Genomic DNA, 18,679 nt, shown 5'->3' with positions numbered 1-18,679 from the left:
ATTGTAAGAAGGATTACAGCAGATATTCAAAAATAAGTTTTATATTTTCATAAAAAATATTATAAACTTTAAATCTGAAATATATATTTAACTTATAGTAGTAAAGGATACAAAAATATTTGTAATTAATCATGTGAGCACTATTGTGAGTGTGGGATATTTATTTAAATCGGATATAAAGAAATTATAGAATGGGACATTACACACTCCATAAAGATATATCCAGCGATAGCTTCTTGTTTCAGTTGTGTGATGCTTCTTTTTATGTCCCTTCAGCTCTGCTATTGCTTTCCATTATATTATTAACGGTTTGAACGAACTAGAAACATTGCTACGTTATCTATCGTTGGTGCAATAGTCTATGTTTGAAGGTCGTTTCATGATTTCAACAAGAGGATCCATTTCTTATGAACCTGTGTGAGGATATCATCCCAAATTACGGATCAAATAGCATGGTCATATTAAAAACAAGTTCTTCAACTATATTAGCTTAGTTCTTTCATCCTCTATCTTGAGGACATTCTTGCATTTCTCTAAAAGAATTAATTCCAAAACAACACAGAAGTCTGAATATTGAATATATATTGCTATAATAAAGTACTATGCAACCAAATAATTTATGAAGCATCAAACTGGAATACTCAATTCAGTCACCATAAGTTACTGACCTAATTCTATGGGTTAATAGCAAACCTCTTTAAATCAAATCAACGAATAAAAAACAAAATTTTGTCCAGAATTTCTTTCCAGAACTTGGATGAAATGGATAAAACCATCAGTACTATTCATAAAAAATGGTACCTACATTGACACTGCACCAGACTAGGCTTCAGGAACTCAGATAATCTAACTATTAAAAAGAAAAGCCTTAACATCCACTTAAGTTGCCTTTTGTTCTCCTGAAATCAGACATTTTATAAATTTAAGAAGCATATGTTACATAACCTCAGATTGGATTCCTCTGCCTTCGCAATACAAGGAGCCTCTGTACATTCTCAAAACTAATCATTCAAGGGGATTTAGTTTATGAGCAATCAAAAAGAATCATATCCGATAGGTGAAAAAACATGATGCCCAAATACCAAGAACAGTTATGAAAGTATCAACTCACCATCTATTAACATATGCAACTATAACACTAAGAATGTCAGATAAATAGCAACAAAATTATTACACCAACGCTTCTGGAATTACTTCATCCGACTCTAGAGTAAACTTCAATGATATCTTCATCTTCCATTTCCAGACCTTGTGCTGTTTGACTAGGAGATATCTTTCCTCCATCAAAGCAGAAAACTAAATCATCAACTCGTCCTTTCACATATTCAGCATACGCCTTGAAAAGCTTTTCAAGTTTGTCATCCTGCCACAATGCATGAGCTCAGTCAAAATCAATTGCTGATACAGAGCTGTAATTCACAAGATATTGTTTTGTCAAAAAATAAATCATGCCTGTAAAGATCACCCTTGGATTCCATTAATGATTTCAATGTGATCACCCATCCCCCATATTAAGCAACATTTGCAGTAGTCATTCTAATGTTATCATAAATGGATTTGATCCTGGCATTCACTGCCAATCTACTTGATAAAATGTTATTCAAAGAAGACTATTCAAAACATGAACAAAAATTAAGTTACTTTTCAGGGACATTTCAAAACAAAACAGATTCTGATATTTTATTTTAAATTTTTAGGTCTAAAAGTTTATAAGAATGGATACCTGCCTACTGTTACATATAATTCAAAAGTAAAATGCTCTTGCCAGGAGATGTTGGAAGCATGCACATAAATGGGGGAGGCCATTTTAAAATAGGGTATAGGAATATTTGAATATGGATTCAGCCATATTACATTTAAATATGGTTACCCATCCCCCAAACCCAAGTTTCCTGTCAACCATGGGTAAATGACAAAGAATGTAAAGGTTAACCTGCTGCAAATGTAGTTTTTCATTTTAAACCAGTAAGCAACCCCCCTCACGGAGACATTCATGGCAGCTTGAGAATCACCCCTATTTTACCAGGCAATGCAGCAGCTAAATGCCTTTTACAGTGTAGACACCTAAATCTGTCCATATCTGACCACATCTGACTTTACCTTCTCATAGTAAATATTTAATTAATTAGTTTACCCATCACCTTCATCCCACCTTATTCTAATACATTAATTAAATATATATTTATTATCCCCAAAATTCTCCAACAATCAAATAATTGATTTAGGCTAATAAATCTTTATCACCTTTTCTTCCACTATTTAATTCTATTTTATCTCTCAATCCTTGTCCATTTAATCCTAGCTATTGAATTCATTCATATGGATCACAACCTAAACTTGTCATCATGTAACAAGTATCCCTCCCACCTTTATTCTCTCACATGTGAAAGGATGCAAAAGTCAAACTAACTTTGCATCTCATCCATCCATTTCATATTATATCTCCAAATCTCAACCATTTAAATAATGATGTTTCCCTACTGAAATACTAAACCTATCTCCTACACCATATGGGATGATTGTCACATGACTGCAACTTTTGATCCAAGCCATAATCCTCAATCAATCCTAGTCATCCGTCAACCAATCCATCTAGGCCTTTGATTTCTCTATTGGAAATTCTATAAATGAAATGCCTATGATCCAATTTGATCATCTTCTATCAGCTTAGCACTATGCTGTTGAATTTTCTATAAATCTTATCTCATCCTATTGTTCTGCTCCTACATTTTCTATCTAATTTTCCATCATCATCCGTATGTTGCCCAATTCTCTATAGATTCTTCTCTCATCCTATTGCTATGCTATTGCATTTTCTATCTATTCCAAAAGAGAAAATCAAGAACAGCTACAGTGTACTCTACTTCAGCTCAATCTAAGGAGAAAGAAGGGTTTTAGCTGAAGGTATTGTGTGTGTATTGCATTATCTTCTATGTTATTTACCTTTAATCTTTTCTTGTCTTCACCAGATTCCCCCTTAATTTTGAATGTGGTTTCCATTTCTCAAATTGACACTGATTTAAAATTTTAGATAGCAATCTATAATATAAAAGACACCAAAACCTCTTTGTGCATATTATTCTAGTCTGCTTTTCATGATGTTAACTAGAAGATCCCCGGCATGCTAATTTTACAAATTATCAATTCCATGTTAGGTTGCCACTACGAGTATGGAAATGCGCTCAGATTTGGGATTTGGGTAAAGCTACTATGGCAAAAGAAATTATGGGTACACAATGTTGTGACGATTTCACACATCGTCCCATTGCAAATGGGGACCCCCGCTTTTTGCTTGATAGCATAGGTGTTTTTGCTTAGCCATCTTTAGCTTGGCAATAGTTTAGAGTCTTTCAGCCCTTTGCTTGTGAGAAGGTTTTTACCTTAGGGTGTGATCAAATCTGGAATTCAAATTTCAAGTCCAGGTCCAAAATACATTGAGACATGAACCAGCTAGGACTCGAACCTAGGACCTTCAATACGCTGCTGGAGTGCTCTACCACTGAGCTACTGGCCCCTCTTGGACCGGTCCATCATCGGTCCAGGTGTGGCTTATTTCCAACACCAACACCCCCCCTTAAGCCACACCTCTCATGTGCTTGGGGCTCCTAGCCTGGACCTGGCTCTGATACCATGTTGAGACATGGACCAGCTAGGACTCGAACCTAGGACCTTCCATACGCTGCTGGAGTGCTCTACCACTGAGCTACTGGCCCCTCTTGGACCAGTTCATCATTGGTCCAGGTGTGGCTTATTTCCAACACCAACAAAATAGGCGTCAAGGCTGAGAGTTGAGATCAAAATGCACATGGTTGTAAAAGATGTCAAAAGTTGCTAAATGTTGTAAATGTTGCCAAAATTGCAAAAAACATTGTGACAAGGAAAGTTAGCAAAAATTGATGATTGAAATGTTGAGTGTGAACATTTGGAAAATGATGTTTGGTGTGGGAAAATAATGAGAATTCAATGTCTAGACAAATTTCTTTCTTCCTTATAAAACACGGCCAAGGTATGCTTAACACATTGCAAGGTCAAGAGGCATCAAGTCAGCCCTATAAGGGTAAAACAAAAACAATTTAAAATGCAAAACATACAATCAGGTCAGCCTGATTAGGAGGGTAAAGAAATGAATATAAGTAAGGGATCATTTGCCAAACATTTTCAAACAATTTCAAATTCATTCAAGTTCAAATTAGGAGCAGACTTAAGGCGAATTTAGGGCAAGTTTTGGGACTGATTCCTGATTTAAATTGTCATTTCCAGACCTATGACGTGTGAACCAAATCTGCAATAGTAATATTTCCAAGCTTCGACTTCCATTTCCAGGTTTGCAAGGGTTATGAGTGATGAGATTTGTGAAAAGATTGATTGTGTTTTCATTCATTTCATAAGTGTTTGATTCAATACTTGTTTGTTTTGCTGGCCTGATACAAGGAAGGGAAACATGATAATCAAAGCTTGAGTAGAAGGAAGATGCAACTTGCAAGGATATCAAGAACTCGAAACTCTGAAGCATTGCAACATGAAGGGAATCACAAAGAGGTATTTTGGCAAGGGCACTATTTGACCTTCCTAGTGCAATCCTGCCAAAGGAATACATTTCCTTTCCATGCTCCAAGTCCGCTCAAGGGGAATTTCTTGACAAGGTAGAAGATGCGCACCAACAAGGTGTAGTGAATTGATTAAGTCTCAATGATATGAGCGCAATCCCGCCCAAAGACATGACCAAGTTAAAAGGTGAAATAAGCTAAGGCATAAGGTGGAAACGCGCTATTTCCTGTTCACCTTGAAATCCTATCCATCTCACTTTGCAAGGGCACTAATCGACCTCCATGTTGCAATGCCTCTCCTTTCAAGGAATCATGGTTAGGAACTTCAAATGATGATGAACACAAAGAACTCCCAAACATGAGAACGAGGCAAGCAAACAAATGATAGAGAAAGATATCCCACTAGTGTAGGGGAATCAAGAAGAATCAAGGTCAGGATATTTGTAATGTCCCCTCTTTCTTAGTGCTCATTCAGGATGGGACAGCAAAAAGGAAACACATCTTCTCCTAAGATTGATCAGGAATCTAGGAATGAATTGAGAAGAAAGTTGTGTTTTACTTGCAAGGAGCCCTGGGAATCGAGTAACAGATGCCTTGGCAAAGGCAAAGCCCACCTTATTGAGGTGAACTCAGACGTGGAGGATGAGAACATACTGGACACAGATGATGAGGGGGTACATGATGAGCCTACTCGAGAGCCACCACGGATAGAACTTGATCCTACTGACTCCATGGCTACGGCCAATGTTACTATGGCCACACTTTCGAGCTATCCCAAGTTCCACACCTTCAGACTGAAGGGTACTATACAGGGGCAGTGTGTAGTGTGTTTGGTGGATACTAGAGCAACCCATATTTTTATTGATCAGAACCTGGTAGAGAAACGTGGGTTACAGTCAAAGGAATTTTCGAGATTTGGAGTGAAGGTTGCAGATGGAGCAATGTTAGGTTGCACCAAGAGAATTCCTCAGCTTAGTATTCAGATGGGCGACTACATATTGACAGACGATTTTTATATCCTACCATTAGAGGATTATGATGTGGTTCTTGGTATGCAATGGTTACAGGGAATTGGCAGAGATATCATAGACCACCACAGGATGCAGTTGGAGTTCATTGTTGATGGCAAGAAAAGAGTGTTGAGGGCATTGTTAGATGGAGACCCCAAGGAGGTTTCTTCACGCATGTTGGAGACTATTATCAGCCATCGAGACATCCTTTGGGCTACACAGTGTTATATTTCATCCAAAACACCTACATCGCAGGATGGAAGATCTTTTCATATTGATATCCAAAAGATTTTGGATAAGCATGGGGTGGTATTTCGTGACATACTTCCTAGAGTACCACCAAATAGAGAGTTTGAGCAAGTGATAGAACTCGAGGGAGCAAAATCGGTTATGACCACTCCTTAGCGCCATCCTAAGGCCTCATTAGACTGAGTTCTAGTCCTTTTGCTTCTTCGGTAGTGCTGGTGAAGAAGAAGGATGGGACTCTTCGCATGTGCATAGATTACCATGCACTTAACAAGAAGACAATTAAGAACAAGTGTACCATTCCACACATTGATGAGCTACCGGATGAGTTACATGGCACGATTTACTTCTCGAAGATTGATCTTCAATCGGGGTATCATCTAATTAAGGTGCGAGAGTCACATATACACAAGACAGCATTCAAGTGCCACTACGGTCACTATGAGTTTCTAGTGAAGCCTTTCGGCCTCACTAATGCACCCGCTACATTTCAGTCCTGCATGAACCACATAATCAATAAGCATCTGCAATAATTTGTTTTAGTATTCTTTGATGATATCTTAATTTACAGAAAATCATGGGAGGAACATTTGAGGAACTTGGATGAGGAGTTGAGCATTATGGAGTCTCATCTAAGATGTCCAAATGTGAATTTGGACTTACTGAGATTCTATACTTGGGTCATGTGATTGGTGTGGATGGAGTCAAAGTACATCAGGAAAAGATCCAAGCCATTCTTGATTGGCCACCTCCCAGGAACATCTCAGAGTTACGTGGATTCCTTCAGCCTTGTGCTTATTACAGAAGGTTTGTTAGAGGATATTCTCAGCTTGCAGCACCATTGACAGACCTTACCACAAAAGGGGTATTTCGTTGGGCAAAGGAAGCACAAGGGGTATATGATAAGCAGGTAATGAGTACTTGTCCTATGTTGACACTTCAAGATTTCACCCAAGCTTTTGTGCTTGAGTGTGATGCTTCAGGAGAAGGTGTGGGTGGAGTTCTCATGCAAAATCATCATCCCATTGCATATGAGAGTAGGAAATTGAAAGATAATGAAAAATTATACTCTACATATGACAAAGAAATGTTGGCTATTATGCATGCATTAACAAAATTCAAACAATACTTGGTTGGAGGGAGGTTTGTTGTTAGAACTGATCATAACAGCCTTAAGTACTTCCTAGAACAAAAGGAACTCAATGAGAGGCAGCAAAGACGGGTCAGTAAGATCCAAGCATCCGATTTTGACATAGAATATGTCAAAGGAAAAAAGAATATTGCTGCTGATGCATTATCTAGAAAGCCCTCCATTGCTGCTCTATGTTCGTTGAGTGAGATTTCAGCTGATTAGAAATCTCTCCTCTTGGTAGAATATTCCAAAAATCAGCATGTATGTGAAATCATGGATGGGATCATTCAGGATGATAGATACACAGTTGTGGATAATGTAATCTACTATAAGGGAAGAAATTATTTAGTTTCAAAATCTAAACTGAAAAATCAGATTTTACATGTTTATCATGATACACCTATAGCTATACATTAGGGGTTTGGCAAGACTTATAGGCATATTAGAGAGAGTTTCTCTTGGAAGGGCCTCAAAGATGATGTTTTACAGCATGTTAGGAAGTGTATGACTTGCCAACAAAATAAAACTAAAAATACATTCCCTGCTGGTCTGCTGCAACCATTACCCATTCCGGAACAAAAATGGATGGGAATCTCCATGGACTTCATCACAGGATTTCCGAGGGTGCAAAGGAAGGACTGTATATGTAGTTGTAGACAGATTGACAAAATATGCACATTTCTTCGCCATAGCAGCAGATTACTCAGCTTCACATGTGGCTGATTTATTTTTCAGAGAGGTGTTTCGTCTTCATGGACTCCCTAAAACCATTGTTAGCGATCGAGACAGCCGGTTCATGAGCTCTTTTTGGCAGGAATTGTTTCGACTCACTGGTACGAATTTGACTCCCAGCACTAGCTACCACCCCCAAACAAATGGACAAACAGAAGTGGTTAATAAATGGATTGAGGGGTACTTGCGCAATTATGTTTTAGGACAGCAATGTGCATGGGTGCAATGGTTGCACTTGGGAGAGTTTTGTTACAACACTACACATCATTTGTATATTGATGTCTCCCTTGCATGCCTTGTATGTTTATGATGCTATGTCATTCGTGGATTTGGCATTTGAAGATAGTAGAGCACCTTTGGCACAAGATTGGCTCCAAGAGAATCAGGATATCCTTAAGTCTCTTAAGGATAGCATTCAAAGAGCTCAGACTCAGCAAAAGACATATGCTGATCACCACAGGATTGCGAGATCATTTGAGGTTGGTGATATGGTGTTCCTGCATCTCCAACCTTACTGGCAGAGTACCTTGACGAAGAATGAGTGGAAAAGCTTAAGCCCTGCTATTATGGACCATACCGTGTGCTGAGGAGGATTGGGAAAGTTGCCTATGAGATTGAGTTGCCACCTAGCAACAAGATTCACAATATGTTTCATGTATCATGCCTTAAGAAAGTTGTTGGACAGAATGTTGTGACTTCACCTAAGCTAGCCCCCTTGGATGAGGAAGGAAAATTGACTATGGTGCCAACGGATTTTCTTGACAGACATGAGAAAAAGTTGAGAAATAAAGTGATCCGGGAATATTTAGTAAGATGGAAGGATTTACCCATAGAGGATGCCACATGGGAAGGTGAGGAGATTCTATGGCATCCTGCTTTATGTTTGCTTGAGGGCAAGCAATCTCAGGAAGGGAGGACTGTAATGTCCCCTCTTTCTTAGCTCGTTCGGGATGGGAGATTCACTTGTCATCCATCTCAACAGGTGAAATTCAATGTTTGGAGATGATTAGCTAGCCAAGAATGGGTTTATACTTGGTAATTTTTGGATTTGGTGAGCTTATTATAATAAAACTTAATAATAATGTGTTATAAAGTTACTTTTTTCTAAAATTAGAAAAAAGTTAATAAAAGTGACTTTATAAGTTACTCTATGACTCAATAAGTAACTTTATTTTAAAAAGTTACCTTGCACATCTTAGATGGTCAAGTTGCTATGATGACTCGACGATCAAGCTGGGCGAACTTCATGGAGAGAAAAGATTCCTTTGGAATCTTCCTTGGATGCCTTATGATCGATTAGCGCTGGGATTTCATAAAAGAGCATATGGTCGATCAAATGAGAGATTAGATTGTTGTTTTTTGAGAATATTTTCATTTTTTCAGGTCTGCAACGTGGTTGGCAGGATTCTGGAGTGAAATTGGGTATGGAAACCACCAATTTTTGGTGTTAGGACAAAATCCCTTTCACCTTTCTACATATCGATTTGACTGAAATGCCCATATTTGGCCGAGGGCAAAATTCAGATATTTATTGGCAGCTACAGCAAGTTTATAATATGAAATACAGATCTGGGCAGTAATTTGACCATTTTCATTGAAATTTGTACACATTTTAGGCCAGCCATACCTTCTCTAGCTGGGCTGTACCATTTGCATTTGGCTGGAGTTTGTAGAAAATAAATACAAGGGTTTTGAGTCAACAATTTGCATTGATATTTGGAGAAATAAGGTCATCTATGATCAGCATATTCAATAATACAAGGAAATTCTCCGTTCCTGGAAGGCCACACCTGGCAAGAAATCAGATTTCCATTTGGGTCTGCTTAGTTCTTCTCCAATTGTTTTTGGCAATTCATTTTAGAGTCAATAAAGTCTTTTGGAGCTAATACCACACTCTGGGAGCTCCTACATCAGCATGTATTGAATTCCAGTCAAATAAGGAGGCTCAACCAGGCAAGCTCAGGACTCCTGGTATGCAAATTTGCACCTTGAACAAAATAAATTGTCATTCCTGTCAAATTGCATTGCTGTGATAAAAATCAGAGTTCTGATTTTCAATTTTCAGAATTAGTTTAGTTTTCTATTTGTAATTATTTCTATGGTACATCATTAAAAAACCCTCAAAAAACCATAAAAAAACTCAAATTATCAAAAACTTCAAAAAAGAATCTCGCTGGTCAAAGGTTCTAAGTGCAACAAACCAATCAGTTTGAGTTCAAACCCAATCGTGTTAAATTTGTACCCTAGTTCAGTAATCAGATTTGTAACATTTAATTATTTGTTAGCATTTAGTAAATCATAATCAAGTAAATCCAAGAATGAAACAAGAGAGCAGGAGACAAACACAAAATACCCTGGGAAAAACCTAGCACTAAATGTAAAAGTATTGTAATTTCCAATTTAATGAACAGATTATATGCAGGATGGTGTATTTTAAATTTGATATTATGACTATGACACTAATATTGCTATCTTTCTTTTACTGCAGGTTAGGAGGATGAACATGTATCAATTTCAATGTCATCTCCTTTGGTTTGAATGATGTATAAGTAGTAGGATGGCCACGATCAAGTGGCACCTTGATCGGACATGTCTTTTAGACATGTCCGACCAACATGTCACTTGTGTCGTGACCCTTACCAACATTAACCGATCCATAACTAATCGGTGCTACAAACATTAATGTATCGGTATAATGATAACAGTGCTTATACCCGATAATGAATCGTTTAATGCTATGAACATACCCGATGGTGAATCGGTATCACTGTTAATGATAACAGCGCTTATAAACACATCCTATCATGAATCAGTATTTGTTAATTGTTTCAGATAAAACATACCCGATAATGAATCGGTATCAAAGCATATAATAATGGATCAATATAAAGTAAACAATAACAATTACAGTTAGCATTATATGCTATCAGGTTAATACCCCGATAGCATATTAATGCCGATTCATATATGAATCGACATTAATATGCTATCGGGTTAGTAGCCTGATAGCCCTTTAGATTGATGCTTAACATAGTTAAGTAGATCGTCAATCTAATCCATCATTATCCAATATCAATATCATAATTATGATCAATGTTATAGTCTGATAAACATAAAGCATGAATGAGTAAACTAATAACAGAGTAGAGAGTTAGGAGAGTCTTATCTTGCAGAAGCTACTAATGCATTAACACTAAAGACCCACAGGTCAGATTATGTATTCACTCTTAATTGTACAAATACAATACTTAGCTTGATTCTCCAGATCTGATCCTCTTTTGTATATCAGATCTGCCCTTCTAAATACACCAAGTCTGCACCAAAATGCCTTATATCCTCTTGGACAAGTTCGCATTATCCTCTTCTATTTTTCGCACCTTTAGTTGCAGAGATAGTTAGCTGATTGCATGTAAGATGAAGTGAATAATTGTATTTGCAATTTGACTTTATTTATATGAGTCTTTAACCCATATATCCAAGTCGACCTTCATCCTTTTTGGCGCCAATTTATTTATTGAGGTGTGGTGCCTTTTAGGGTGGCGTGGAGGTATGGGGCCGAACTTAACTTGGGGGCACGTTACCTAGTTACAAACAACAATTGGCATCTTTAAATATTCAAGATGATGGTGAATCAAAGAAGAGAAACATCTGAAGAACATGAGAATGATATCAAGACAACATTGCTTTACAAGAAAAGATTTTACATTGACCTTGGATTTCTCTTGGAAATCCAAGACATGAGGACTTTACAACAACAACAACAAAAAAATGCACATGTTCCACCTTTCAATAGGACATTAAGATGCACAAGATCAATGTGAAGATAAAGATTAGCTCAAACATGAAGAAGACTTCACAATGGTGGTGAATATAAGATTATTGCAACATGAAGTCAAGAACTACACCAAGGAATCCAAGTCCGAGACAAGGAATTTTAAGATCAGACAACACAAGGAGAGAAGTAATTCAAAATTCCCAAACATGAAGTGAAATGTGATCAAGATGAAAGACAGTTTCAGAAGAGTTGAGCAAAGTTAGAAGCTTAATCACCAAAGATGATACAATTTGGGAATATGAACCACCACAATCAATCAAGCAATTGGAAATGTTGAGTATCAAGAGATATTGCCTAAAAGCAAGTACTTCTTTGTGATAATCTACAAAGAGCAAGCTGAGTTGGTGCCTAGTCACATTCAACCAATCAAGAGGTTCCAAGTCAAGGCATCCAAGTTCAATGTACCAAGCTCATCCTACGAGGAGGACAACTACACATGTCACATGTGGCACTACATCGAATATTGTTTAATGTGCCTAACCCTATTTCTCATTGGTCTACAATCAAAGAGGACATGTCCAAAACATTGTAATTTTCTCATTGGTCGAAATCAAGTTTGTTGTATCTAACCCTAATTAGGGTTTCAGCTTGTAATCTTGGCCATTGATTCCAAATCAATCAAAGCCATTCATTTGTAATTGAGAAGCTACAAAGGGCTTGCTCTCCTCATTTGTAAAGGTTAATAGACAATAGAAAGTTAATAGTTCAATAGTAGAAGAATAGTTGGCTAAGTAGGAGTTAGTAGAGTAGAAAGGAAGACAGAGATTGTTGCCAAGGCTTGATGGAATAAACATACTACTTCCATTGAAGATATGGTGGATTTTGTGTGTTATTTTAACATGTTGCATGGTTTCTACTTCTCAAGTTTCAATTCAAGTTTTAGCTAAAGTTCATTGATCTTAATGAAAAAATATGATGATATGCGATGAATTCATCGGTTCATACTTTTTGTCGTTTGTTGATTGTAAGCTACTGTGTAAAGTTAGCTTGAACCTTGTTATTGTGGCTAAGTTTGATTGTAAATATTTCATTTGGATTGCGCCAACATTGGGTATTTGGATGGATTTTACAATGTGAAAATCTTTCACTACCTTAGGAGATTGCACTCTTTCTATGCCGTTGTCAGCTATATCTGCACAAGTAGAAAGTGGTTTCATAAAGAGTTTGTCTATCAAAGCATTATTCATTATCATCATTGTCCTTAGGATTAGCATAGATTCTCTAAACCCTTTCCCTTTTGATATTTCTTTGTTTGAGTAGGTTAGTTTCTACGTTTCAACTATGATTCTTAAACGTAAGTCCCTTTGTGATACCAGCATATCACATTATTTCAACTATGACTATACAATTTGCATTGTCAAGGCTTGACTAAAGAAACCTTGGGTTTACCTTACTTGATCATATCATTTAGCATTTGAGGTTTCCTTGTTCAAGATAAGATAGGATACTTAGTATTTTATTATGTGTTCAAATTGTATAAAAAAAAAATCAACACACGAGTGACTATTTAGGAATTTAAAATATATTTGATACCCGTTACTAAAATTAAGTTAAATAATAGAAATGAAAATACATTTCATAATTAATTATATATCTAATTGTCAAACCATAATTCACATTATGTAATTTTGTAAATATAATATACCTGCATTTCATTCATTGAATTGAAAAGATAATTGACAATTCAATGTTTTTGATAATGGATAAAGGTGGATTTCTAAAAGGGCCCAAACCTTTTTACACAAAAAGTCTCCAGCATAACAGCTAAATGGTGAAACAGCAGCAAGAGAAAAACAACAATAAAGCAAAACTCCAAAAGAAAACCTACAACAACGCACCAAAAGGTGCGGCCCAAACTAGGCAACCACTCGAAAACACTAAAGAATGACTAATTCAAGGCAATAAGTTAAACTGCTACAAAGAGTCCCTAACACAAACACCATCCCTTCCTAAAGCCTTGCAAAAGACCCACCTGATGGAACTCCCAAGAGAAGAAACCAAGGCCAAATCTAAAGGGATCAAATGGCAAGAGAAAATGAATTCCTTAGCAGCCAATAAGCTGCCCACACAAGAACCATCCAAGGCATCTCCTTGTGAGATTTGGTATCAAATGGTAAGAGGAAATGAATTCCATAGCTGCCAACAAGTTAACCACACAAGAACTGTCCAAGACCTCTCCTTATGAACCTTCATTTGATTAGTTGCTGTGGGTTGAAGCCAGATAACGAAGGAAAGAATATTCTCAACTCCACACTCTGCAAAATATGAGATTGCAATTTAGGGAGCACCAATTGTACCATCTCACCCAAAGTAACATGTTTCAATTTATCATACTTGCACCTCAAACTAGAATGCCTCATTTTGAAGCATTTCACACACACATCAACAAGGGAATCTTCATAAATACACTATTGCATCCAAGTCCCTAGTTACCAAGATAAAGAAATCAAAGAAAGAAGTTTCTTACCAATGTCCACATTGATGCAAAACAAACAAACAACGAGTACTTTCTAGATTTGGTATCCGGATCAATAGTACTAAATTGACCAATCAAGTTAACAATGCCCACAAACACTTCCACATCCCAATATTCTAGAGGCAATTGTTTAACAAAATTTGTCCTTGGAAAAAACCCTGAAAACCAACTATGGAGACATAAACCTACACATCCAAGGAACCACGGCACACACAAGAGAATACAATCGCAATCGTCAAAAGTTGAAAAAGAAACCAAGAAGAAACTTCAAGGCAAGGCCAAGATAACAATCAAGCCACAATGCCCCCCAATTTCTTTGATCCCAAGCTTTGAAGTCATCAATATTGGGTCCCCCACAAACATTCCTATGAAGGAATTATTCAATCTATCAAAGGTCCTATCAACCACAAAGTCAAGAACATTGATTGCCATAAGGAAAAATGTACCCCATTTCTCAATAAACCCTTCCTAGATAGAAGTCATAATCAAAATAGGCCCAAAATCCTTCAAGTCATACATAGAAGAAGACGGCAAACCAACAATAGAGACTGCAAGATCAAGCACAAAACAGGGTGCATCAAAGCAGTCTCATCCACAACCTAGTGCAACCCATCCTCCACCAGACCTTACATGCCCCCCAAGTCGACAAGGCACAAAACAAACTCCCCCAAAAAATATTCCACTGCAAGAGCTTGCACTAGCAGAATGTGCACCCCCTCACATTGACAAATCAATTGCAACTTGCAAGCGTTGATCACAACCTCATCGAGGTTGATAGGGTGAAAACAATCCCCCATGCGAACCCCTCTTCGTGGAAAAATAAACAAGATCCCAATTGCCCAACACAAAAGCAAGCTCTAATGAAACATCATAGGAAACAAGGAAAGCTTTCCACACACTAGCAAACTAGCAAGCATCCAGCCAAGGATACAACAACTTCACATCCTCCTCAATAGACCAGTTGCATTTCCACTCATCCATAGCATCTCCACAGCTACTACTATCTACATCAACATCACCATTCCACAAGTACACAACTTTCTACAATTTCTTAACACCAAAATAAATATATTAATTAAAATATTTTTTAAAAAATATAAATATAAAATAAAATAAAGTACAATTTAAAATATCACTTTCAATTTTAGCACCAATTTTGGGCCCTAGTGCCCTTAACCCAACAAGTATTTATGTTGCTGGTGTGTGTTGGGTTCCACATCTGGATTTGGAATGTTTTTGAGAGTTTTCTCAAGCGGTGCAAGCTAGGATGCAAACCCTAGCTGCCCACCTAAGTCAAGAGGCAGACCTAGTTTCCTCTCTTTTTTACTGTTTATTTAATCAGAAATTGCAATTTAATCAAAGGATCTATTGTCAAGTTGGGCGAAGTCTTGTAAGGATAATCCACCAAGCAAGAATCTGCAGCCAGTTGTCAAGGATTGTGAGAATATTATAATGTTCTGGGTGAATACAGCAGTCCAGAGGTCTACATTACATGGCCTCTAACCTAAACCAATCCTGGACAGCAAACTTAGTCAGTTTATTCAGAAGCTCCCTCAACCACAACCATTGTTTGCTCAGAAGGGTGGAAGCATGGAAATGAGATGCTTTCAAGTTTCAGCATCTCCTTAAGGCTGAAACAGATTGAATTTTTGCCCCTAGATTATCTTCACAATTTCTGCAAGATCCTTTTCTGAAACTAGGTCTGATAAAGGGACAAAGATGCATTTAGCAACCCTTTAGAGGGCTCCTTTGCTATTAACATTAAGATTCCTTGATCTGGAAACTTTTTTGCACTTTTTAGATCAGTGTACTACATTGATATATCTGGAACTAGCCATAGAGGATGGATTTAAAAAGATACTTTTCGAAAACAAACAAGACCTTCAGCAATACCTGGTGTGGCATGGTGCTGCCACTATAATTAGCTCCTACTTTTGATGCTATGGGTACTTGAATGCAATGAGATGTCCATTATCATAATTTTTGTTATTTTCTGATTTTTTTGTATTTTTCTGAAATTATGAGAAAATCTTTCCAAACTGTAAGTACACAGACTTATTATGATTTTCAAAACCTTATTTTGTTGATGTCATCAAACCATAAACCCTAGGAAATGCTTAGTTCCAACAATGTTAAATACCTAACAAATTATTTTGTTTTATTGCAGAAAGTACAGAGATGATGAACAGCAATAAAAAAAATTGTTGAATTTTTTTATCAATCACAGGTGCTGTACGGCTTAAGGACAGAGGCACAGACTGCTGCAAAATGTCAAAGTTGCTAAAAACCCTGTTTGCTGTTGGAAACTGCCACAAATAATATTTTATGAATTTCCTTTGAAATCCTAGATGATATGACAGCTAGCTAAACATGCATGGCTGGCTGGTGAAGTCTGATCTGCCCTTGAAACCCTTGCAAAAAAATCAAGGAAACCCGGGGACACGTCCCCGGCCTGAAAACCCCCGTCCCAATCCCAGGGATGTTTCGGGGACTTGGGGACATTTCCCCCCCATCCCAGTCCCAGGGACGTTTCGAATTTGTAACTTAATTTCCACCTATTTCGAATTTGTAAGGTTGTTGCTAAGAAAAAATCAGTTATATGGATATGTTAGGCAGCAAGAAAAACTTGTAAGATAAAAGGATAAAATTTAGGAAACATCTCGTAGAACTTGCAAAAGCTTGTAACTATCTGCACAAGTGCTTGGCTTATTATTGTTGGACTAAAATCTGCAAGACTGTTCACTTAAGAGCTAAATTCACATATAGCGAATGTAGGCAATTTCTAAAAACAGGATATCATATTTCTCTCACAGTTTTCTTATTCGAGAAATAAAGTGAGCATATTACAAGTTAACTATGTTTTCAGTGCACAGAAAGATGGAACATTTGGAAGCAAAGCCATACCACATATATACGAAATGGCTTGCTTCCTTTTTTATCTTGAATGGAGACAACAATTTTCTTTCTTATAGTTGAGGATTCCAATGCCTCACTTCCAACACCATGCAAATGAGAATTTGCAGCTTTCTGAAGCTCCAATTTAGCAGATTCTTCAAGTTTCCTCAGTATGTCTTCTGTTGACTCAGTTGTCAAAGAGATCAATTGCTCTTTTCTTGATCTGCAGTGCATGATATTGATTAGTCAGTTTCAATAAAAGACAGAACGAAAACAACCCATTTTGCAAATCTGTAACTTTGCAAGTAAAAAGAGAAAATGTTTAATGTATAAATTCAGATTTGTTTAGCATTGATGAAGCATTAAGAATGAACATTGATGACATCACAGTTTAGGAACTTCAGTCTTAGTTATACTTTTCTGTACAATTTTCTGAAACTTATTATACGTGGGATAAAATTTATATCTATAGAAAAATGATATAATACTTATCCCATTCTTGAATGCAAGCTTAGAATATTCTAGGAAATAACAGACTATAAACATATAAATGAAAAAATCCGAAACTAGAAACTCTCCCAAAGAGCCACTCATCAAATTTGTATAGGAAAATTAAAACTTGTCTAAACATTTTAGCAATGTTCAATATTTTGTTGGATGAAATATTTAACATAAATATGGTACGTTCAACATTGTGGCCCTTTCCCCTATCTGAAGCCTAGGTTGCTGAGGTAGACACATTACTAATTTTTCTCTTCCACCAGAAGTTCATCAACCATGGTCCCACAACCATTATATGATACTGCAACGGCCCATTGAGAATAATAAATGACAGTAATATTGGTTCTCCAAGCCCAAGTCTTCCCACATCTGTATAACATCAATTCCTTTCATCTCTTACTTTCATCATCATCAGCTCCAGGCCTCGTTAAAGGATCTTCCCTTCTATTAGTTAACATTTCTTTTAGTTTGTAGTTTTAGTTACTCTTCATTACCTAGGGCCTTTTTACCCAACTACTTTTCTATTGTAAGTAAAGCACTTTGAGTCCCACTGACCTATTTTGGTCACCTGCAAACATCAATTAAATTTCTACCATTCTGTTTTATTTCTTTCTGTAATTTTTGTTTCCCACATTTCCATATTCAGTACTAATGACAAATATCATCTTCAACCCACCTCCTTTTCATCCCACTGACCTATTTTGGTCACCTGTATACATCAGTTAACTTTCTTTCTATCATTGTTTTTTATTTCTTTCTGTAATTTTTGTTTCCCACATTCCCATATATTTAAGACTAAGGACAAATATCATCTTCAACTCACCTCCTTTTCATCATACACAACATTAATCAATAGTCATCTAATAACAATTCACTCCGATAGCATAAAGGTTAGATGCTAAGATAAGTTTCAAAAGATAAAACATGAAAAAACTAGCAATACCAAATGAAAAAGAGTTGAGCACATCAATTTGAACCAAGAAAAATACATATTAACACAACGAATAGAAAATCCCACTTAAAGTTTTAGAGCAATGGCTGAAAGGAATATAATCCACCCCAATTAGGAATCAATGATGCTAAAGCCACCAAAAGTGAAATCCACCATAAGTTTTAAACGAAAGCAAAATAAAGAGCAATACAAATGTTAACATGAGTAAAAGCAGTCACCAGTTGTCCAAAAGGTTGAGCTTAAGTAGTTAAAATGTTGGGTTCTCATTGTGAACGCTCGAGTTAAAATCCCCAAGGAAATCTAATTTAGAATTCTAAGTTGCGACTCTTGGTCTTCCATTGTTGGCTTCTAAT

The 18,679-nt window shown here is 36.8% G+C and overlaps 1 protein-coding gene across 1 annotated transcript in view; it reads right to left on the bottom strand.

Moving 5' to 3' along the window:
- Window positions 1-874: 874 nt before the first annotated feature.
- Window positions 875-18,679, bottom strand: part of LOC131054263 (uncharacterized) — a 36,096-nt gene continuing 18,291 nt past the window's right edge. The window contains exons 5-6 of the mRNA XM_057988740.2: window positions 16,883-17,096; window positions 875-1,363 (exon numbers count right to left, since the gene is read on the bottom strand). Coding sequence (XP_057844723.1) covers window positions 1,196-1,363; window positions 16,883-17,096 — 382 coding nt within the window. The 3' untranslated portion in view covers window positions 875-1,195. The remainder of the gene's footprint in view (window positions 1,364-16,882; window positions 17,097-18,679) is intronic.

The sequence above is a fragment of the Cryptomeria japonica genome, chromosome 2 (genome assembly GCF_030272615.1).
Source record: "Cryptomeria japonica chromosome 2, Sugi_1.0, whole genome shotgun sequence".
Taxonomy (NCBI): domain Eukaryota; kingdom Viridiplantae; phylum Streptophyta; class Pinopsida; order Cupressales; family Cupressaceae; genus Cryptomeria; species Cryptomeria japonica.
This window is presented reverse-complemented; position numbering and strand designations above follow the sequence as displayed.